Here is a 25443-nt window from a genome sequence, read left to right on the forward strand (position 1 = left end):
GAGTTGCCTATATTAATTCTTATTAATGGCAGAGTTGACTTTTTATAAAAAGTTGCTGATAAAGATGCATGACTAAAGTGTATTCAAAAATTTCTGGAAAAAGGATATCAATAAAACACATAAAAAAAGTTTAACAGTAATCAGGCAGCATTGGCAGAGTCATTAATGACAAAATGCTACTGCAACAGGATCTAGAAAAATTAGGAAGATGGTTTTAGAAATGGCAGCTGAAGTTTAACATAAGCAGCATAAGCCTCAGGCTTCCTTGCACCATATGGCTAATACTAATAAACTGTATTATAAACTTCTTTCAGCTTTAGGGGGTTTATAATGCAGTTTTCAATAGAAAATTAGTCTTGAAATTTTGTTATTTATTCATATATATATACACAATAGAAAAGTCGTGTAACCATACAAATCTCTCTCTCTCTCTCTCTCTCTCTCTCTCTCTGTGTGTGTGTGTGTGTGTGTGTGTGTGTGTGTGTGTGTGTGTGTGTGTGTGTGTGTGTGTGTGTGTGTGTGTGTGTGTGTGTGTGTGTGTTTAAAGCTAAAGTTTCAGCTTGACATCAGTTTTTGTAAGTTTATAACAGAACTGCCAGCAGAAATTTCCTTGAGCATCTTAGTAGATGCAATACCACTGAATAAAGGTTATATCATTTTTTTTTTTTTTTTTTTTTTTTTCTTTTAACAGTTCTTTGTGAGCAGCATCTTTTGTTTTTCTTTGCAATCAAAGCAAGAGATGTTCCTTATTGTTGGGAATGGATAAGGTTTTTCACTTTTATAAAGCAAATGGTGCCCTGGTAACTGAGAGATGCAGTATTCCCAGGGTTATCTCGAGAGAACTTGTGATGTAAAGCATTTTCATTGCAGCTATCATAGCAAAAACTATTTTCCGATTAATTATATCTTTGTTTGCTGCTCATAACAGAAAATGCAGGATTCCAAACAGTTATAGGTAACAGCATTTGATCCAGTTTCTTGATAATAAAGTTTTTCATTGAAGTATTGTGATTATGTCAAAGAAAGATATTGTAATAGTACAATTTTCAAATAACAATCCATTATGAGTAGTGCACTTTTGCATGCAAAGTGACATTTAGAAATGTTTTTGTTAATTTTTTTTTTTTACAAGATCAAATGTACATCTCAGAAAGGTGCTGTAACAATGTCATTTTTAAAAAACAAATTATATGAGTAAAATGAACTTATTTTTTATTCAGTGACTCTGTTTACTGCCAGTTTTACAATTTTTAATGAGGCTACCAATGGATGAATTTTATTAGCAGATTGAATACACACACCGAAGAAAGTAATTATTATTATTATTTATTTATTTATTTATTTATTTTTTTTTTTTTTTTTTTTGAATACTAGCAAATTTAGCTACTTCTTTAACAGGATGTCTTTTATATATGCCAAGTGCTGTCACTACTGTTGCCACTCAATAACAAATTTTGCACCCATCTTTCATGGTGCAAATCTTGCTTTTTAAGTCACAGCTGGTATACCTATTAAAAAAAAAAAAAAACTGCTTAACCTTATACTCTAATTTCAGAACTGTAAAAAAAAAACAAGTGTAGAAGATACATGTACTGTTATATTTCCTAAATACCACAAGCAAATAACTTTTTTGTCCTGTGGGTGTGTGCTTAAATATATACAAAGTGAATATCCTTTATATATTCTACTTTTAACTGACATTGCCATCTACTTGTCATGTGATCTGTTGGGGGATACAAAAGTTTATCATGAACATTCTGAATCTTTCATCTGGATTCTTTAATCAGGACATTGAGATTAAATTCTTATGTTTACTCCTTCACTGTTTCATCTCCCACCCCCATCCCTTATCAACTTTCAATAAAACCAGAATACAAGGGATGGTCAAAAATTTCCGAGAACAAGTTTATAAATGTATTGATAAATTATAGAATAGATTATTTTGATAGCTTTAATGTCTTATCAAAATTGTATGCCATTGTGTTATGCAGTTACTAAAATAAAATTTTTTTAAGTTGATAGGTGGAAGAAGAAGAAGAATGAATATTCAACAAATCACGCATCGTTCAGTAAACAAAAGAGGAAAGAATGACTACACTGATTGAGGTAGTTATGCTACTGTTGCAGGACATCACAATGGTAGCATAACTTCCTTAATTTAGAAGTCAGGCAGATAATCCAAGCAGTGAAAGCAATCAATTCTGAATCAGTTGCTATTGTTAAATAAGAAATTTAGAAAACAGAAAATTTTAAGTGTCTGAATTTGAAACGCACTTACCATTTTCCGTTAAAGCATTTTAACAGTAATACATGAGTATTTGGGAATGTCCAAAGATTGTTCAAGATGAGCTCCCAGAAACCTTTCCATTCATGACAAACATCAGAGGATACAGTTACCAAAACAAGATTTAAAATTCTTGCTAATCCAGAGTGAACAGTTTCCAGGTACATTTTTATCCTGTTTTAGTGATGAGATAAAAATGTGTCACCACACAGACTGATGATGAAACTTGGCTATATTTTTATTATCCTAAATACAAATTAGAAAGCATACAGTACACTGGATCTGCCGAGTCCATTGTTGTTTTCAATATTTATCAGTGATATTGATGAAGGTATATAAGTCTTATTAATGACCAAGTTTGCAGATGATACAAAGGTTGGCAGGATGGTTAACAACAGTAATCAGGGTGAGCTACTGCAACAATATCTATGAAAATTGGGTCGATGGTCCAAGAAATGGCAGTTGAAGTTTAACATTGCCAAAGCAAAGTACTGTGCTTGGGTTGGAGGTTTTAAAAGACGAAAGAAGATATTTATTAATATTGGACTTGAACTTCTGTAGACTATAATTTTGAGGAAATACATATGAAGGAAGGTTGTTCCAGAAAACGGCAGTTGAATGAATAAATGAGGAAGATAAAAAGTTGGTTCTGTGAGTTTGAAGTTGGACAGTAAATGGATGTTGGCTGGTGGTGGCATGTGTTTGAACTGTTTTGGAAGAGAGAGAGAGAGAGAGAGAGAGAGCAGGAATTATAGAAGCCAATTCAGAAGAACATTGCCCATGGAAATATCTGTAGAAGAGGCATGCAGCAGAAACAGTACGTCTATGAGACAGCAAGTGGAGACACTCTTTGAGATAAGTCATTAATTAACCTAACTGCCTTCTTCTGAATGGAATCTAGAAGCCTGAGAGAGGTTTTGGGGGCATCGCCCCAGATGTGAGAACAATATTCCATGGTAGGGTGGATTTGCAATTTGTACAGAGTGAACAGTTGTTTGGAAGAAAAGTAACACTGAGAATGAAAAAGAAAACCAAGTTTTTTAGATGCACAGGAAGCAATATTTGTAATGTGCTTGTGCCAAGAGAGATTAGAAGTCAGGGTAATCCCCAAAAGAGATATATCATTTTGCCTAGAAATTGGAGTGTCACCAAAGATAAGCATGAGAGCAGAAGAATCCTTTTTGCTAGATATAAGACAAGACTGAGTTTTAGAAGGATTGAAATCAACTAAATTGTCTTTTCCCCACTGGAGAATTACCTGGAGATCAGTATTTAAGGAATTGGTAGCAGATATTCGAGAAGTTGAAGCTGATGAGCAGGGCAAGGTATCTCAAAATGGAAATTGGAATGCAATGTGCTATCATCAGCAAAACTATGGATAGGAGTTCCAGTCAATGGAAGAAGTCATTAATATACAAGAGGAAAAGAGTGGGTGAAAGAACTGAACCTTGGGGGACACCGGCATTAGTGGATAAGTTAGACGACAGAGAGCCATCTACCATCACCTTCAGTGAGCGATCAGAGAGAAAACTGGATAACCAATTACAAAAAACAGTTGGCAAACCATAAGGTATTACACTCAGATTAGTAGAGAATGAAAAAGGCCTGGGGTAATTGTGCAGTCAGACATGAAATTCTCTGAGAAGTGCCAGCACAGCTCATGGGATTTTGTCAATGATATATATATAAACTTTGCTAGCTTGGATAAGGAGATGATTATCCCTTTGTATAAGGCCATGGTTAGGCCTCACTTTAGGAAGGATGTGGATCTGCTGGAATGGGTGCAGAGAAGGGCAACCAGATTGATGAAAGAAACAAAAGAGTGCTGTTACCTAGAAAAGCTTCGTTTCTGCAAATTGCTGCATCTCAAGACCAGGCACCTGCAGGGAGATCCAATTGAGATGTTTAAAGCATTGGCTGGATTGATTAAGCTGAATGTTAATGGTATTCTTTCACTTTGTGCGACTACACACATGATGTGTGGAAGTTTGCCTTCAGCAAGTGGGTAGTTGAATTTGGAACAGGCTTCCATCTGTTGTAGTAGTAGTAGTGGCATGTGATGCAAGAAAGCAATTGTATGAGCTTATGCAGCATCAGCCAAAATAAAAATCACACCATTCCCTCCAAATGCCTGTCCAGTTCCTCCTTAAATTTATTCAACCTATCAACGACAGATGGAAGTTTGTTCCAGCAATTCACCCGCTGGCTAAAGGCAAATTTTCGCACATCTATTCTACATCTGTCTTTTCTTAATTTGAATTTATGCCCCCTTAGGTTCATAATCTATACAAGTGGAAGGATCCCATCAGAATTCAGCGTGCTCAACCCATTCAAGGCCTTATACACCTCAATCAGATCACCATGCAGGCGCCTAGTCTCCAGCCACTGCAATTTGCAGAACTTAAGCCTCTCTTGGTAAGGGGGTCCCTTCATTCCCCTCACCAATCTTATCCTTCTCTGTACATGCTCAAGCAAATCTACATCCTTCCTAAAATGAGGCCTCCAGACCTGTACGCAGTACTCAAGGCGTGGCCTGACCATTGCCTTATACAGAGGGACAATCACCTCCTTTTCCCTGCTAGCAAAATTCCTATATATCATTGACAAAACCCCATGACCTGCCCTGGCAGCTTGTCTGCATTGCTCAGAAAACATCATATCTGACTGTACAATTACTCCCAGGTCTTTTCATTTTCTACCACCTTAAGTGTAGTACCACACAGTTGGTACTTTTCTCTTGGGTTACTTCTACCCATATGCAGTACTTTGCATTTGTCAAGGTTAAACTTCAGTTGCCACTTCTTAGCCCATCTGCCCAAATTATCTAAATCCTGTTGCAGTAGCACACTGCCATTACTGTCATTAACAACCCTGCCAATTTTTGTATCATCCGCAAACTTCGACACTAAGCTTGATATACCTTCATCAATATCATTGATAAATAAACAAAACAACAGTGGACCCAACACCGAACCCTGTGGGACTCCACTAATAACATTAGTCAACGAAGAGCACCACCCATTAATTACCACCCTCGGTCTTCTCCCACTCAACCATCCTTTTATCCATTGTAGCAACTTACCTTTAATACCATCAGGTAATTAAAGATTTAATTACCTGATGGTAATTAAATCTTTAATTAATTTAAATCATGCCCAATATAATGGGCATGATTTAAATTAATATTACATGATTTAAGTTACACTTAATCAGTTACAATGCAATGTTTGTGAGATACTGTATTATATATATCTTGAATTGGACTCTGGGAACATTGTTAATATATAAAAAAAGAAGAAAAAAATCATTTCTTAATATGTTTATTATGTCAATATTTTTAATGAAACTAACCTTTTTACCTCTAGCTGGATATTCCCCTCAGCCTGACATTTTATAGGTGGATGTTAGGGCATGAAAATAACTTATCTTCTTTAGATCTGAAACATGTTGATTCTATAGTTGCACGAACCTTTTATCAACTGGAGCAAGTGGCCATTCAGAAGCACCAGTTGCAACAAGACAAGTCTCATGTAAGTTGCTTTTCAATATTTTATATATTCTTGTGCAAGAATACTGATGGTACCCTAAGTATTTGGCAGTAATATTCTTGGTTTTGCTATGTAGGTGGTTCTCAATTTTTTTTTTAGAACATCAACCTTTGCCTTCACTATGAATTTCAGTAGAACCCGGATAAGAAATTCCTGCATAAGAAGTTTTCCCCTGTACTAGGTTTGGTTTCTTAAGTCGCAATTTCAACTCTGTGTATTGTAATGAATTATTTTCCCATATAAGAAGTTTCCCGAGTAAAAAGTCATGATAAAGAATACAGTGTATTATTATAATGACATTTTCCCACTTAGTATGGTTTTTAAATATACAAATTCGTTATTTTTAATATTAAAAAATATCAAACAATATGAACATTTTGGTAATCGAACAAGTTACTGCATAGCATCATTTTAGTTCGTAGTAAATCACTGAAGTAGGTGAAATGGCATCGTTTTTGATATGCATTATCTCAATATGAATGCCTTCACACCAAGTTGCCCTGATATTGCACTACCTCCAATAAGTAATGCCTCATATATGTTACCTCGTATAATGTTACTTATTCTCAGTAGATACTACCAACCTCATATATGAGGACCTGTGGGAAATCTTCATAACAAGGCTGAGGTCATACTCCAATAGCAAGAATACCATCTATTGGATTCAAGGAACGAATATCTGATCCTAACTAGATTTGCTCAGGACCTCGTCTCAAGAAGAAGAACTCGAAATGTGACCAGGAACTGATGAGTAAATTCATTGAACAGAACGACATAAGCCAAACCCCACAAGGACAAGACATCTCAAGAGACATGGAGCTTGACCCCAACAACGACAAAATTCCTGAGCACCGAATCTCCGGGACTGGACCCTCATCTCAATTGTCCAAGCACAAGGTGCACGGATGACCAGTTCAGTGAACTCTACAACCCAGAACTGAAATACATCCCACAGAAGATTATAATAAAGACAGAACCCATAGAAATCACGGTCAGGACACTGTCCCAGATATGGCCGTTATTGAACTGTTAAAGAGCACCATCCTCAGAGCAGATACCCAAGCACCAGAAACTGATTCGGCAACCTGCGAAACAACTGATGGAACAAACTGACTGATGGCAAATTGGGACCCAGCCAAACAAGTGAGATGGTGGCCACAGCGCCTGGCCATCTGTCACCACCAACTGAAACGAATAAGGAACCAACTTCACCAAAGAAAACGCTGAAGAAGGAATAAGAAAACACAAAGATTGGGCCTGCCCCATGAATGACCCAATTAGAAATGACGAGACCAAGTGCAGCCTAACTGCCAAATGCCATATGGCAATCTGAAGAGGACAGCCTAGCCCCTTCACCTTTTAACTTCACATCCCTGGCGGGAGGGAAGGAAACGGTCTCCCCCCCTGCCACTCCCCGCTTTCTCCTCTGATGGGGCATGCCCCACCGCAACCTGAGGTCGCCTTCCCTATTGGCCTCTGTCTTTTTTTTCCCCCCACTCTAACTATACACAAGCGAATGCCCTACATATTGAAATTTAATCAACTTTAAATTACTATTCGCCCAAAATTTCAGCCTTTTTAAAATTCCAGCGTTATCCTTACTGCACAAACTATCGAGATGGGAGTTTTTTTTTTGTAGGTCCTAGCCACTGAAATCTCAAGGAACTAGGTGGCAGGACCTGCCAGAGTAAAACTAATAGGGCAACTCGTTGTGAAGGCATTCACAAAATGAGATATCACAAAAAACGATGCCATTTCACCTACTTCAGTGATTTACTGTGAACTAAATTGATGCGTGGCACTAACTTGTTCGATCAGTGAATTTTCCATAGTCTGAGGCTTTCAGTGCCAAATCCTTTTTAGTATAAACATTTTGATATAATGGAAGTGACATATTGCAATTGTTTTCATCGATATCCATAATTGGATAGTGTCGACCACATAAAGCACAGTGATGCAATGCCGTTAAGTTCTGATGTTCAACTGTCCAGTTCTGAACAGCTGTCAATTGTTCTGAATTACTTAGTGGATTGTTGCACTGTCTTATTGTAATTGTAACCTTTTAAGATACGTTGGAACTCCAAAGGAGCTTATTTTTCCAACTGGGTAATGTGTATTTGGTAAGGAGTTTAATGAACAGAATGTTTAGCAATTAGAAATCCTCAGTTTAAAAATGTTTCCCATAGGCAGAATGAAATATTTATAAATTATGAAATAGTACTCAAATATGATTTTTAACTTATGTATCTTTTCATTTTTACTTGCATAGTTAATATTTCATATCCTTAGATAATTTTCCCTTCTAAGAAGTTTTCCCACGTAAGGGTTCTAAACCATCAGTCCTTTGGAAAACTTCTTATCCAGGTTCTACTGTATGTTGTAATTCTCCTTTCATGAAAATCAAAATAAGTTTTCCTATATGTAAAACTAGATAAAAAAAAAAAAAAAAAAACTAGTATAAAATATTTACCATTTATACAAATGTAAGAGTATTTTGTAGTGTATTCACAAATTTGTAATATTATCTTCTTTTAATCAAAACATAATTGTATTAATCTAAGAACTATTTGATATCCTATTTACCCATTTCTAATGAAAAGCTCATTCACTGATATTCCAGATTTAATCAATGCTAAGTAAGGAAATATATAAAAAATTTTATTTCATTTAAAATAAATGAAATAAATTTTAACATATCTTAATCTGCCAAAGGCAAAGTTCCCTCTGATCAAGGCTTGTGCATACTCTGGTAACGATTTTGAGGCTGCACTGGGCTGCTATCTAGTCGATGGACTACAGTTGTTAGTATGTGCAGTTTACTTACCCCCACCCTTTGCAGACCGATGCATTACTAATTTTTCTGCTTGGCTCCTGACCTCTATCAAGTGCAACCAGAAAGTAATAATTCTCAGAGACTGCAACCTGCCCCTGCCAACTGCATCAAAGCTCCTCGATCAGTTAATTTCGGATCTGTCGAGTATCAACATCCATTGCATCTGTGTCCCCCCCCTCTCGCGGAGAAGCCACATTACAGAGAATCTTTTCCAGCCATGGGAGTGTTGAAGCTGTAATCAGTTCTAATTCGGCATTTCCCTCCGACCACAGGCCAATTTTCTCTCATCCTGTTGAAAGAATGCTATAACCAACCAAGCCAATCGAACTCGATTGAAAAGATGAGGAAAGCTGTGTATGATCCAAAATACCTAAAAATTGAAACAGCAATGGATCTCTTTAGGCTCTACCCCTGGCAAACTCTCAGTGAAATCGATATAGAGGAAGCTGCATTTTGGCTTCAGAAATGGTTGTCCTTCATTGTTAGAGTGGCCGTGTCGAGAGTTTATGTCATCTGCCCACAGATCACCCACAGAAAGTTCATACTTAGCGTACTCAATAGCCAGATACAGTTTCCAGAAATCCAAGAAGCAGGCTATAAACTCATTCATGGAGAAGAGGATAGTGTGTGACCAGTGATCCTGGTCGGCAAGTCACATCCGTTCAGCAGAATCATTAGTGCACACGATGACATAACTAATCTCACTAACGTGACAGTTGGTGAAGAGGAGCTAATCAAAGCCATCAATGCCCTATCCAATAAGAAATCAATGGGAAGTGACTATTCCCACCTTTTGCCTTAAAGTTGCCTCCTACTTCATCAGCGATGAGCTGACAAAGTTGTTTAACAGAATTTTACAACAGGGAGTCGTTCCAAATGCTTGGCTAAATTATAGAGTCATCCCAATTCCAAAGGTGCAGAATCTGATCTCTACTGCTGACTATAGACCTATTTCAATCTCCTCTCCTTTTCTCAAATGCCTGGAGAAGTGCTTGTTTAAAGTGGTTGCCAATCAGATCCTTTCCCAGAGACCTCATCATACACATTACGCACTCTCACAAAGATAGCCGATAACATGCATACAGGCTCTGAATTTGAAAACCCTTCAAGCCTGGGAGCAAGGCTATGTTATGCATTCTGTTTTCCTTGATCTGAAAGCGGCCTTTGACTCAGTGCAAGTTAAGCCACTTATGTGCCTCCTGGAGAACTATTACGGTTTCACAGGTAATGTCTCAAAGCTCCTCAGAAATTTGCCGACCAAGAGGTGCCTTACCTTCCAGCAAGGGAATAACTGCATCACAAAACAGGTGGAAGTCAGTATACCCCAAGGTGGATTGTTGTCGGCACTGCTTTTTTCAGCGATATTTATTCCATTAATGAATGAAATACTGCGTTTATGGCTTATGCCGACAACATTGTATGTTACCTCTCAAGTCCGGCTAACACCTCACCAGAGCAGGCAGAGGAATTATCGAATTCTGTCATCCTGAACAAATATCTCTCCTCTTTCTATGAGTACGTAACCTATTTTGGGCTTCAAATGAACCCTGAAAAAATCCAAATATGTCATCTCACCTAGAGCACAAGTAGACCTCAATCCAGCAGCCTCTATGCAACCCTCCATTGTGGGACATGTTCTCATCACCATTCATTCAGTAAAATTCCTAGGAGTGGTAATGGACGTAAACCTAACGTATAAGGAACAAATCTAGCAACTGTGTTCAAGAGCATTATGGGCTTTCTGGGGTATGAAACTTGATCTCTGTAGAGCGCACAACAAGGAAACAGTCAGAAAATTTCTTCTCTACTACTTTAGTTCTATCATCAGTTATGGTATTGAAGTTTGGTCGGCTGCTCCTATGTTCAGTCTGAAGACACTCCAAGGTCTGGAATTCTGGGTCCTAAAGTGGGCTAACAATTGGGCTCACCTACCCTATACAACATCAAAATCACAGCTCTGCATAAATCTGAGATACACCCCGGCCCAACACCTGGCATGGGATACTTACAAATTAACACATGACAGAGAAGCCTATGATAGATACAAGTTGATATGCAACCAAGTTACAAAGGAGGTTAGGCAGGTGAAGGCAGATTACGAGAAATCCTTGGCAAGGGATGCAAAGAAAAACAGCAAAGAGTTCTTTACTTATGTAAACTCTAGAAGGAAGGGGATGAATCAGATTGGTCCACTTGATATTGATGGGTCAACTGTTGATGATCCTGCTCAGGTAGCTAACAAACTAAATGAATATTTTGCATCGACATTCACACATGAGGAGTTATTCAGCAAGGGGAATGCCAGAGGTGTATTCAACTCTAGCAGTAAGCTACAGAATCTTGAAATAACTGGGAGTAAAGTGGAGGAGAAACTGTTGAAGATAAACACAAGAAAGGCACCCGGGGTGGATGGGATCTATCCAGTTATATTAAAGGAGGCAGCAAAGGAAGTAAGCAAACCCTTAGCCATAATTATGAGAGCTTCCTTGGACTCAGGGGAGGTACCCATAGACTGGAAATGTGCAAGTGTGACCCCAATTCACAAAGGAGGATCAAAGGCTGACACAAGTAATTATAGACCTGTGAGCTTAACTTCTGTTCCAGGAAAATTAATGGAGGCACTGGTTAAAGAAGCACTGCAGGATCATTTAGACAAGACTTCAGTTATAGCTCAGACACAGCATGGTTTTGTTAAGGGGAAGTCTTGCCTGACCAACTTGATTGGATACTATGATGCAGTCACAAAAGAACTGGATGCAGGGAATAACTTTGATATTATATACTTGGATCTTAGAAAGGCTTTTGATACTGTTGCACATGGAAGACTGCTACACAAATTGGAGCAGTGTGACATTGGAGGCAAATTGCTGCTATGGATAAAGGGGTGGTTGAGGGGGAGAAGACAGAGAGTGGTAATCAATGGACACTGCTCATCGTGGACTAATGTTATTAGTGGAGTCCCTCAGGGCTCAGTGTTGGGTCCATTATTGTTTTCTGTATTTATAAATGATATTGATGATGGTATATCAAGCTTAATGTCCAAGTTTGCAGATGATACAAAGGTTGGCAGGGTTGTCAAGGACACTACTGACACTATGCTGCTGCAACAGGATCTGGAAAGGTTGAGCAGATGGGCTGAGAGGTGGCAAATGAAGTTTAACATTGACAAATGTAAAGTACTACACATGGGGAAAAAGCAACCCCAGAGCAACGTATCAACTCTGTGGTACTACACTGACAGTGGTAGAGAATGAAAGGGACTTGGGGGTGATTGTGCAGGCAGATATGAAGTTCTCTGAGCAGTGCAGACGGGCTGCAAGAGTAGCTCATGGAGTATTGTCAATGATATACAGGAATTTTTCCAGCAGGGATAAGGAGGTGATTATTCCATTGTATAAGGCAATGGTCAGGCCACACCTAGAGTACTGTATACAGGTCTGGAGGCCTCATTTCAAGAAGGATGTAGAGCTGCTGGAACGAGTACAGAGAAGGGCAACAAGATTAGTGAATGGAACAAAGGGGTGCTCTTACGAAGAAAGGCTTAAGTTTTGCAAATTACAGTGTCTGGAGACTAGGCACCAGCGAGGTGATCTGATAGAGGTGTATAAAGCCTTGAATGGTTTAAGCATGCTCAATGCTGATGGGATTCTTCCTCTAGCTCAGAAAAATCACCTGAGAGGGCATAAATTCAAATTGAGGAAAGACAGATGTAGGATAGACGTGCGGAAATTTGCCTTTAGCCAGCGGGTGGTTGGTTGGTGGAACAGACTTCCATCCCTTGTCGTGGAAGTTGATAGCCTAAATAAGTTTAAGGCTCAGCTGGACAGGTATTTTGAACGAACAGAGGGGTGAAGTGGAAGGGGGTGTTTTTTTTTTTTTTTTTTTTTTTTGGCTGATGCTGCATAAGCTTGCTTTCTTGCATCAAATGCCTCTAGCTCATAATGGTGCTTAATTTGTGCTCCGCTGCTCTTGATTTCGTTAATATCTGGGAAATTGTAGGCTGGAAAATCCCTGGTAGAGCCCTCAGAAACTGTCCCGTGCTCTGTTCTAACCTGCAGAAGCTCTCAATCTTCAAGCAGCACTTCCCGAACAACATCATCAGCGTGCTGAACTCCGCAAACATTGATTTGGATGTGTGGTCCAGAGATTCTGTCTACAGAGAAGAAAAGCGCAAATCCATAGTCAAGTGCATTCAGCATTCCTGCAGTTGTCAGCGGAACTAGTCATAACTCCCAGTGAAGGTGCCGAGACTGTCTCAATGTGTTGCAGCTTGAGTATAATAACTATAAAATCTATGTATTATAATGGAATATAAGCTCTGCATAATCAATCTATTATAATAACTATAAAATACATTTATTGCAATATTAGCTGTGTATATTGCACTGTATGTATTTGCTGTGTACCCACGTAGTTTTGTATGTACTAAATGTAATGTGTCCACTTAATTGTAAGATTCCTCTGGTTTCCTGTAGCGAGAATCGTGTATTACATTTCTGTGAATAAAGAATTTTATTATTATTATTATATACGGGCAACTCCCGTATAACATGGTACTTCTACAACACAGTTTGAGAATTGCGGAAATCCTCACACAACGCTGTACTTATATAACACAGTATTTTTGTGCTGGGAAAACCCTACACACCTTTTATGTGCAATTTTCAACATTTCCATTCCTTTTTGTGAATCCCCGCTGTTGACTCGCTACTTGTTATCGCCTTCGTGATATTTTTCCAAAGCACATTTCTGGAGGTCACTACCATAAAACAATAAAAACAATTTGCAGTTTCTGGTTTATTGGTTTTTTCTGTTAGTGTAATCAATTATAAACAGGTAGTAAACTTGATCTTCTTGCATTTGTAATAGTATCAATAGCTGAAATTCTGTGGGTTTTCACATTATTATTTATGGTGAAATGTGTTTCCCCTTCCAAGAAATATTCAATCATATAAAAAACAAATAAATTTTCAAAAACTCATTACTCCGTATCTCACTTGTGCATGTCATGTTTGTTGCAACTTCTGCATGCCGTGTTCTTTGTTATTAATTGCTTATCATTTTTACTGTTTTAAATTTTACAACCAAAAAAAAAAAAAGTCACTGAACAGAAATATCAATGAGTTAGTATGTATATATTACATAGGTATTAATTAATCTGTGTATGTAAGTGTAAATTTTTTTTTATTTTGCTAACTGGAAAATATTCTGATTTTTCAATATCATTTAACTTTGTTAATTGGTAAGGTAATAAAGTTAAATTTGTGCTTTATATCTAAGCAGGGGTCCATTGTATTTTGTTGGGAGATCCCTGGGTTAGGTTGTGTGCTAATGAACTTGTGGTTGTTTGACACCATAAAAAATTGTGGCTTCAAAGCGTGCAGATTGTGACTTTTAAAGTTTGTTTGTTTGTTTGTTATTTGGTTTTTAAGAGCATTAGCAACTAAGGCCATATTGCTCTGGGAATATGCGGTGGTCATTCCCTGACCTTTCCGCATCCTCCGTATTTGGTGGTGACGGACTCGAACCCTGGTCTAATCAAGAAGCATGTGCTACGCACTGCTGCTCCTTCCCACCTGGCTACGGAGGCGCGACTTTTAAAGAGAGTAGAAGGTACACGAAATCTAGATGCTGCTGAAGAGATTGTGCTTAGTAGCGATGAAGAGGTAAAGTTTATAACTTTATAAAAATAAAGTTAAAATATTAAGTTATTACTACTATAAAACTTTAGTTTCCTAGAGTTATAAAAAAAATGGTGTATATTTGTTAGCTTCTGGAACATAACCCCCCCCCCCCTTTTTTTTTACTGGTTCTTAGTCCCGTATAACACGGTTTCGCATTACACAAGATTTAGTAGGAACCAAACTGCCGTGTTATACAAGTTACCTGTACTTATTTTAAATAAGCAATTGTAAGTAGCTAGATATAACTCAGCTAGTTCACAAATGTTGGATTTTGTAGTTAGCAACTTTTATCAATCTGTCATAGTAAATGTAATCCATAAAATTCAAGGAAGTGCAGCCAGTCAACATCACTGGACAGTGCAGTATAGAGTCAGTTTGATGTGACATAGCATTGGGAGATCAAAATTGAGAGTAGGAGTGTTCTATAGGCCTAATGACTCTGGTGAGTGCAATAAGAAACTATACACGAAAATAGAGTGGGCCAGTGAATCAGAGAGTCTTATAATGGAGGATTTTAATTTCCCAGATATTGACTGGAACTTGTGGGTTGGTCACTCACACACTAGCAAGGCTTTTGTGGATTTATTGGATGATTGGTTTCTACATCAGCATGTTCGGGAGGCAACTAGAGGGAGAAATACTCTTGATCTGATTATCAGTAGTGATTCTTCATGCATTAAGAATCTGCAGATAAAGGAACCACTAAGTGGCAGTGATCACAGTATGCTGAAGTGGGATTTACTCAGAGGTAACTACCATCAGGGATAAAGGGAAAGGTTTTTGGCTTTTGTAAAGGCGATTACGGTGGTCTGAGACAGTATTTAAATTCTATACGGTAGGATCAACTGATGATGTTACCAACAGCAAATTCAAAATGGTAGGCATTCGAAGAATATATCTTGGAAGCTACTAGGCTTTACATGCCAATTAAGAAATATTGTTCAAGGTTTAGGCCTAAATGGATGTCAGATGAACTAATGAGACATATGTCAGAAAAGAAAAATGCATGGGATACATAAATTAATAGGTGACATGGAAGCCTATGATAGATATAAGCTGGTCTGTAACCAAGTCACAAAGGAACTTAGCCAGGCAAAGGCAGATTATGAGAAATCTTTGGCAAAGGATGCAAAGAAAAACAGCAGAGTTCTCTACCTGTGTAAACTCTAGAAGGAAAGGGATGAATCAGATTGGTCCACTGGATATTGATGGTTCAACTGTTGATGATCCTGCTCAGGTTGCTAACAAACTAAATGAGTATTTTGCATCTACGTTCAAACATGAGGAGTTATTCAGAGAGAGGAATGCCAGAGGTGAATTAAACAACCAGAGGTGGCAGTGAACTAGATGATTTTGTAATAACTGAGAGGAAAGTGGAGGGAGAAATTGTTGAAGATGAACATAAAAAAGGAACCCGGGGTGAATGGGATGTATCCAGTTATATTAAAGGAGGCAGCAAAGGAAGTAAGCAAACCCTTAGCCAACTTCCTTGGACTCAGGGGAGGTACCCATGGGCTGGAGATGTGCAAATGTGACCCCAATTCACAAAGGAGGATCAAAGGGTGACACAAGTAATTATAGAACTGTTAGTTTAACTTCTATTCCAGAAAAATTAATGCAGGCACCCGTTAAAGAGGCACTGCAGGATCATCTAGACAAGACTTCAGTTATAGTTTGGACACAGCATAGTTTTGTTAAGGGAAAGTCTTGCCTGTCCATTTTGATTATGTACAATGATGTGGTCACAAAGGAACTGGATGCAGGGAATAACTTTGATATCATATACAGTGGTACCTTGGTTTGCGAGCATAATTCGTTCTGGAAACGTGCTCGTAATCCAAAGCACTCGTATATCAAAGCAAATTTTCCCATAAGAAATCATGGAAACCCAGATGATTTGTTCCAAAACTCAAAAATATTCATATACTGTAAAAATGATTAATACAAAATACTTATCTTTTCATATTTTTAATATTTAAATTTAATATACATAAAGCAATCGGATTTATGGTAGGACGACTTTCACTGTCACTAACAAAATCACTGCTATCTGTTGACTCTTTCTTTTTGTGCTACTTTAACAAGGAACCTCTCCAATGGCACTTGCCTCCTCTTGAGGATTTCACAGAAATATGACAATTGCATTGTCTTTAAACAGATTCATTGCTCGCACTATTACAAAATGAGGAGGCACGCTTGATACACTATTAACACCTCACATTTTACTAAAGCACATTTCTAGTGGTTACTACCATAAAACAATAAAAACAATTTCCAGTTATGTTTCTGCTAGTGGAATCTGTTATAAACTGGTAGTAAACTTGATCTAATTGCATTTGCGATTATACTGATAGCTGAAATTGTGTTGGTTTTTACGTTATTGTGGTGAAATGTGTTTCCCCTTCACTGATAAAAAAAAAAACAAAAAAAAAATGCATTTTCAGAATCTTCTCTTCATTCAATCGTGTTGCATTTGACTGCCATTTCTTATAAACAACAAAGGCGAATCGTGCATAAGCGAATTCGGTTCGTGTTATATAAGCTATCATTCGCATATTTATAAATCGTGTATGATTGAATTCGTGTAGTGTAAACATGTGTTATACGACGACTGACTGTACTCGTATTGCAAGACCTCGCTCGTTTATTATCAAGTTAAATTTATTAAAAATTTTTGCTCGTCTTGCAAAACACTCATAGACCAAGTTACTCGCAATCCAAGTTACCACTGTATTTGGATCTTAGAAAGGCTTTTGATACTGTTGCATATGGAAGACTGCTGCGCAAATTGCTGCTATAGATAAAGGGATGGTGTAAAAGGGATGGTTGAGTTGGAGAAGACAGAGAGTGGTAATCAGTGGACGCTGCTGATCATGGACTAATGTTACTAGTGAAGTTGGCGCCTCCGTAGCCAGGTGGGCAGGAGCAGCAGTGCGTAGCACACGCTTCTTGTTTAGACCGGGGTTTGAGCCCGTGACCACCAAATACGGAGGATGCGGAAAGGTCGGGGAGTGACCACCGCATATCCCCGGAGCAATATGGCATTAGTTACTAATGCTCCTAAAAACCAAATAACAACAACTAGGTGAGTCCCTCAGTGTTGGGTCCATTGTTGTTTTCTGTATTTATAAATGATAGTGATGATGGTATATCAAGCTTAATGTCCAAGTTTGCAGACGATACGAAGATTGGCAGGGTGGTAAAGGACACTAATGACAGTACGCTGCTGCAACAGGATCTAGAAAAGTTGAGCAGATGGGCTGAGGGGTGGCAAATGAAGTTTAACATTGAGAAATGTAAAGTACTGCATATGGGAAGCAGTAACCCCCAGAGTAACATATCAACTCTGTGGTACTACACTGACAGTGGTAGAGAATGAAAAGGACCTGGGGTAATTGTGCAGGCAGATATAAAATTTTCTGAGCAGTGCAGACGGTCTGCAAGAGTAGCTCATGCTGTCTTCTCAATGATATACAGGAATTTTTCTGGCAGAGATAAGTTGATTATCCCCTTGTATAAGGCAATGGTCAGGCCACACCTTGAGTACTGTATACAGGTCTGGAGGCCTCATTTTAAGGATGTAGAGCTGTTGGAACGAGTACAGAGAAGAGCAACAAGATTAGCGAATGGAACAAAGGGTGCTCTTACGAAGAAAGGCTTAAATTTTGCAGATTACAGTGTCTGGAGACTAGGCACCTGCAAGATGATCTGATTGGTTTGAGCATGGCCAGTTCTGATGGGATTCTTCCTCTTGTTCAGAATAATCACCTGAATAGATGTGTGGAAGTTTGCTTTTAGCCAGCGTTGGTTGGTGGAACAGACTTCCATCTTTTGTGGAAGTTGATAGCCTAAATTTAAGGCTGAGCTGGACAGGTATTTTTTTTTTTTTTTTTTTTTTTTTTGGCTGTTGCTGCATAGGCTTGCTTTCTTGCATCATATGTCTCTACTAATGCTAATGCCCTCCACAGTTTCTAAAACATCCCCTGGGGAGCAGTGGTTACCCCTCATTGGGAACCACCGAACTGCAAGAGATTTTTGTAATTTGACTTGTATCGTTTGCAGATTCGGGAGGAGGGTTGGATGCTTGATTGTAAAATGGTGTAATTGCAAAGCAAAGTTATCAAAAACTGATACTCAGGTGGCAGCCATTATCATATTATCAGGATCTGACAGTTTTCTGGATATTTAGCAGTTAGTGGAATGATCCACATTTGGTAGAGATCAAGAAACATCCACTATATGGTACAAACATTTAAAATTAAAGAAATGAGATCATTTGTTTATTATAGCATGAAGGTTTTGAATTACTGCAATGTTGATGTCGACCTATTGGTCAATAACAAAATTTTTGCAAATTTTTTTTTTTTCTGTTTTTATACGTATAATTTATTGACAAAGGAATGTTTTAATAAAAATTAGTAAAGGGTTAAGCATTAGTTGTTCAGGGAAAAAAAAAAAATAAATGAAATTTTCCAAAATTAAAAAAGAAAATTTTGAGAGCTATCATATTCTCCTTGACCATTTTTCTTACAATTGGGAGGGTCCAACTGCTGTTGTGCCCCCCCCCAAATCTAAGACCGTTGTTTCACTAAGAATTTTAAAAATTACACATCTTCTTTCATTAGTAAGGTAAAGTACAAGGGTGGTTCAATGAAGAATCACATTTTCTTGAAAGCGCCTCTGTAGACAGGTGGGGAGGAGCAGAAGTGCGTAGCACACGCTTCTTGATTAGACCGGGGTTCGAGCCCTTCACCACCAAATACGAAGGATGCGGAAAGGTCAGGGAATGACCACCGCATATTCCGGAGCAATATGGCCTTAGTTGCTAATGCTCCTAAAAACCAAATAACTAACTAACATTTTCTTGAAGCATTCTCATACCTTTGGACAGCATGTCACGCCTACATGTTTTGATTTTCTCCTGTAATTTTGTGAGTAAGTTGGCATAATAGGCACCTGTAATTGTTCTACCTTTCAGCATGTAATCAGTCATTATTATTACGCCTTTCTCATCCCAAAATGGGGACATCATGGTTGGGGAACCATGATGTCGCCATTCCACGGACTGCTTTTTACTTTCAGGGTTGAAATGGTGTATCTAACTTTCATCCTGAGTAATTAGACAAGAGAAAGTCTTCCTCATTTTTTGGCACAGGGCTAACAACTCTTGTGATTACAAGATCAGCGAGCATCCTTCTGGAAACCAGTCAAAAATCAGGGTATCCATCTTGCACTCAATTTCCGTAAATGAAATTGGTCATGAAGGACTGTTTCAACAGAGCCCACACTAATCTTCACCTCCTGGGCCAATTCACGCACAGATATCCTGCAATCTTCCATGATTAACAACTCCACTTTTCTGATCGTGCTGTCATCAATGGCTGAATGGGCTCAGATTCTACTGATGTCCGGCCACGCCTGAACTGTCTATGCCAGTGCTTCACAATGCCCTAGGATGGGGCTTCATCCTTATATACAGCAGTTATCATCTCCTCGTGGATTTCTTTAGGAGATTTCCCCTTCAAGAACAGATACCAGATTACAGCTCTGACTTTAACTTTTACCATGATGCTACTTCGTCACATGTTCAGCTCTGTAAGAGAAAAAAAAATTTTAAGACACAGGACTGAAAATTTTACACCTTTAATACAGGGATATGTATGATGCTACACACAAAATTGACTCTGCAATATGTGGAAGTAGGTGAGGGCGATTCTTTATTGAACCACTATCGTAATTATACAACTGACAAGTATAAATTTATTATATATAAGGACTCATCCAGGATGTTGCAAAACCAGCTAAAAAGATCTGATATTTGAGGGACTTACTTGGATTTGAAGCACAGTTAAAAAAGTTGAGCTAGCAGAATAATTCACATTTATTGTTTATGCTATTGGAATGGTTCTCACCTGCTAAAAGCAGTGAGAACATATTACAAGAATATTAAAGAAAAGGTCTTATTGCATCAGAAATAGGCATAATATAAAATTTCATACAAAACTAGCCAATATGGAAAAATAAAACTCTTATTGTAATAATATTTAAAAAAATAACTAAGAAAACATTTAGGATTAAAAGCATTAAGAACAATAACAAGATGTACATCAAATAAAAGCAGTAAAAACATGCTTATAATGAAGCCTTCAGTGATTTGCTCCTTTATCAGCATTGTAACATGTAACCATATAATGTGAAAAATAAGTAAAAATATTACTGCGACAATCCATTGCAGATCATGAACAGTGAATATAAAAGGAAAATTAAAATTGGGAGAGGGAATTGTGGTGATTGAGAAGAAAAAGAATTAGAAAACAACTGTCTCAGACTGGGATGAACTGGATGCATATACTCTTTATTGACAGTCTCAATCATTCTTATCAGCAATTAAACAGTGCCTGAATTAAATAATAATTAAGACTAGACTCATCTAGACTATAACCAGTTTTCTAATTATTGATCAGAACACTCTGGAACATTTCTATTGAGCTGCTGTTGCATTATTTAATTGAGCATGATCCCATTCTGATTACATTGGTGACAGGGATGTTGCGATTGCCGAGGTAATGTCAAAATCCCTACGCATACACAAACGTGCAGATGCATGCCTTATGGAAGCAGTTATATTTTAAATATAACTAAGTGATAGCATGTTTTTTTCACTGATATGTGTCATCCTGTTCCCCAGTGTGCTGATCTATTTTCTATTTTTTTCTCTCTCGTCCCCATTTTTACTTTTACATTTATATTTACCAAAAGAGTTTTATCCTTCTATATTTATTGGTTTTTATTGGTAATGCAAGAAATTTTGTATTACAGAACGTGGCTAAAATAATTGGGAGGGATTAGATTTTAATATCCTTAATTGCATTTACTATAAGAAGGGAATGCATGAGGTGTCTCTTTACGAGAGCTGTTTATCAAGTATATCAATTTATAAATAAAAGTTGTAATTCACTCTAATTATAGCAATATTCATCCATTCCCTCATATCATTATTATCTGATAAGAATGCTTCCCCCCCCCCCCAAATGTTGATATAGTTTATTTTTATTTCTTTCTTTCTTTCTCTAGACCCCATCTAGTCTAAAATGTGCATTGGAGAGTTTAACACTGGATGGTTGCCCAGTAGAAGACTTGAACCTAGATCTATCTCTTCCAGGATTTCCTAACATTGAACTCAGGAAAGGTGGTAGAGATATTCCTGTTACTATTCACAATATAGAAGAATATCTAAGGGTAAGTAAGAAATTATGCTATAAATATGTTTAAAACTTTGTTCCCATTTAATTTAACTGCTTTCAAAGCATATTAGTGAAAAAAATTGAGAAAAGGTTCATGGCTTGGGATTAATACTAATTATAAACCTATAGCCACATACCCCTCCAGAAAACTATTCTGACTTCTTATGTGAATGGAAGGATAGGAATGCACTCTCATATCTATGACTTTGTATATGCTTGTTCTAGATTTGAATGGCCTATACCCACCAACATACCATCCCCCCCCCCCCAAAAAAAAAAAAAAAAAAAAAGAGCTGGATGACCACCATTAAACAGACTATCCCAGGAATGAAATGGTTGGCCTGACAAGCTTTTACCGTTTTTTTTTTTTTTTTTGGGGATTGAAATGTTCAAATGTAATGTACCTTGCATTCATCTGAAAACATATTTAATTCAACAGTTTCAAACATTTCTGCATAAAGAATTGATCACTTTAAAAAATTAACCCAACAATAAGATTTATGGGTGTTTTTTTTTTTTTTTTTTTGTGTGTTTTTTTTTTTCTTTGTTGAAAAAAGTGTAACCAGAATAGTTGGATAATCTTGAACTGGTTAGTGCCTTAGCTTAATGATGAAATCTGAAAAAAATTTGATTTTTCATCTGATACATCTGTACTTTTTATGGAAATGCATTAAAGATCAAGTTTATTCAGTAATTCCTCACCAAGCACAGGGAATATGACTGATGTTATAATCTACCAGCTGTGAATCTGTGTTTTATATTAATAGGAGTAGCCATATGTCCTTATGCAGATTTTGATTTTTGACACAAACAAAAAGACAGCTTTGAAGGCAGATAACATTTAGTTTGTTTCAGTTATTTACTTTCACTTGCAGCGATCTTCATTAATAAGATCTATTTGAGCCTGAGGCAAGAAATCTAATGTCAGATATATACCACAAATTACATTATGTATCAGAATAGTTGATTGACAAGATTTACCGAGCAATAAAATCACCTTGGAAAGTGACTGGCTGATACACTTCTGTTCTAGCAAATGAATAGTTAAAACAAAATTTCCCATTGGTGTATATAAACAACAAGTTGCCAAGCATGGTTAAATTCATTATATGATCAAGTGTTGACAAATTATTGTCAAAATACAAACTGCAATCCAGAAAACAGCATTTTAAAATCTTACTGCTAACAAGCAGTCAGTGAACTGTAATTCTCCTCTAGTTACATAATTTTTGATACCTTTAAATGTAAGTCACTTAAATTTGAAATGTTTTTTTTTTTTAAGTCACATCAAACAATATTCTGATTCTGAAGCATTATGGTATTTCCAAACATTAATAAAATATTGTTAAATATTTGCAGCACTTCTAGAACATTGATACCAATGTAGTGTGTTTTTTGTAATTATAAACAATTAAGCGATAGGATGTGTACATGCATGTATATAATTTAGCTGACTTCTTATTCCTGAAATTACTACCTAAAATATTAATATATTTTTATTAATCTAAAAAATGTGATTGCTGTATTAAATATTACTTGAATATGATAATCATATCTGTTCCCCTTGGTCAGTAATATTTCAGTTTATTGCTGTATCTAATGAAGAATTCCTACATTCCTCATAGTTATTACATCCATTCTGCAGTATTTTTTAGATTTTAAATTACTTGATTTTTTTTACTGTAGCTAGTGAGCCACTGGACATTGGTTGAAGGTATCAAACGGCAAATGGAAGCTTTCAAAGAAGGGTTTGAGTCTGTGTTTCCGCTTTCACAGCTTCAAATTTTTTTTCCTGATGAGGTATGAATTATTTTAATTTGGCTGTTTTGCATAAGTTGCCTAAAACCAGTTTTTATGTATAAGTATACAGTAGTGCTAATGTACTATTTGAATTGGCATTTTGCACAGGTTATCTTTATCAAAATACTTAAAATTAAAGTGTGCCTCACCTGCGAAAAGTTTGGAATCTATTAATTGCTAATAACAAATAATCTAAAAAAAAATTGTTTCGCAGATACTTTCTATTCTGCTTCTACAGTAATTCTACAATGACTGCAAAAAATGAATTCCTATAACCATGCATGTTTCCTTACATAACCCCAGGGGCTCACATCTGGTGAGTATGGGCTTGGGACACCCATGGTCCTGAGCTGGATATCATCATTCTTCTTTTTCTTGGTGATTCCCTTCTACTTCTCTCTCTCTCAGGGTAATTCAGAATTTTTTTTTTTTTTTTTTTTTTATCTGGTGCAGCATAAGCTTCAGGCTTCCTAGCACCATATGGCTAATAATAATAATCACTTGAAAGTCTACTAGCTCCAAACAGAATTAATAGATAGAAAGTTCCCAACTGAATTATGGGAAGCATTAAGTTAATTTTTAAATTAGATATAATTGTATTTGGAGAACCAATTTGTCATTCAGGAATGCAATTCAGATAACAATTATTATTTATTTTTATTTATTATTATTATTTATTTATTTTATTTATTTATTTTTTTTTTTTTTTTTTTTTTTTTTTCAATCAAATTGAAACATGGAATTTGCAAATGAAATATAACATTTCCATTACTTCTCATTATCATTAAAGGTAAAGAAATAGGTATTTTGCAGGTCATTTCTGTCAGTTTCAGTGTGAAAACCTATAAGACGCTATTATGAAAGAATAAAGAATTGTATAGTAGAGGACGATTATATTGTGCAATTTTCTGTGGTTTTTGTACATTTACAGTGGTTTTTACAGTGGTTTTTGTACATTTGTTGTACTGTACTGTATAGGACCACTGTACAGTAGCCCTTGGTTAAAGAACTGACAAGCACACAAGGAAGCATAAAATGTAACAAATTATCCCAAGACATTCTTGGCACGTTAATAATTCCTCCTTCCAGTGCTGATTATCATCAGAGAATATTCAGCCAAGTGAAAAAAAAACAAACTGAATTCAGATCTTCTCATTCTGATGCATTGGAAATGCTCTTGACAGCCAAGTCTGAACAGCAGTGCTGCTGTTATAAACAAAACTTACTTGACATTTCTGAAAAAGGTGTAAATCTGCTACAGTATCTTTCTTGAAGTAATCATAATCAGTTCATGTCTAAAAGACAATTCATATAAATCCTATGGCTGTATTTTAATATAAAATGTGTATTTTGTCAGTGAAATTTAATAGTGGAATGTGGACTTTTAAGGGATTTTTTTTTTTTTTTTTTTTTTTGCCCCAAAAAATCTTGTTTTCCTTCTCTCTTCAAATACTTAATCTCCACCTTTTCAAAAGTTGGCAGTTGTATTTTTATCTTACATGAAAAATTCATTCAAGACTTCCATAGAAAACTGCTGGCAAGTTATGTGGCAGAAAATTACTTAAAGAAGCAAGATAGCACACTAAAACAAACCATCTAGCACTACAAACTAGGCATTGGTTACTTCAGTAATCTGATAAAATTCATGTGCCAGACATGTGCAAAGCATTAATTAATGCTCAGGATAGACCAACAACAACAATAACACATTATACCCTCATGGTGCCCAAGGGAAAATGGAATTTGGGGGCTCTATATAAAGGAAAAAACTAATAAAGAACATTTTCAATTTCATTTTATTGTGACAGCAAAACAAATTATATGACATAATAAAAATATCTAATCCAGAAGAATAATTCAGAAATAATACATACACTTAAACTAATAAGTATTTTTATACTAAAGGCAGTTCTCTCTTTACGAATTCCCGTGTTTAAGAGTTTTTTTTCCCAAGTATCAACAAAATCGAAAATATGAACATTAATTGCAAAAAATTAATGTTGAACATTTATAAATACCGCATTCCAAACCACATGTGTAGCTATACAAT

General features: G+C 36.7%; 1 protein-coding gene across 3 annotated transcripts in view; it reads left to right on the forward strand.

Annotated features, from left to right (window-relative positions):
- The window catches only part of ctrip (E3 ubiquitin-protein ligase ctrip), an 894611-nt gene that overhangs the window by 832353 nt on the left and 36815 nt on the right, over positions 1-25443 (forward strand). For all 3 annotated transcript variants that reach the window (XM_090377644.1, XM_090377653.1, XM_090377662.1), the window contains 3 exons: positions 5650-5814; positions 21424-21588; positions 23280-23393. In XM_090377644.1, coding sequence (XP_090233770.1) covers positions 5650-5814; positions 21424-21588; positions 23280-23393 — 444 coding nt within the window. The remainder of the gene's footprint in view (positions 1-5649; positions 5815-21423; positions 21589-23279; positions 23394-25443) is intronic.

The sequence above is a fragment of the Mastigoproctus giganteus genome, chromosome 1, assembly GCF_048544385.1.
Source record: "Mastigoproctus giganteus isolate SK-2022 chromosome 1, ASM4854438v1, whole genome shotgun sequence".
NCBI classification, from domain to species: Eukaryota; Metazoa; Arthropoda; class Arachnida; order Uropygi; family Thelyphonidae; genus Mastigoproctus; species Mastigoproctus giganteus.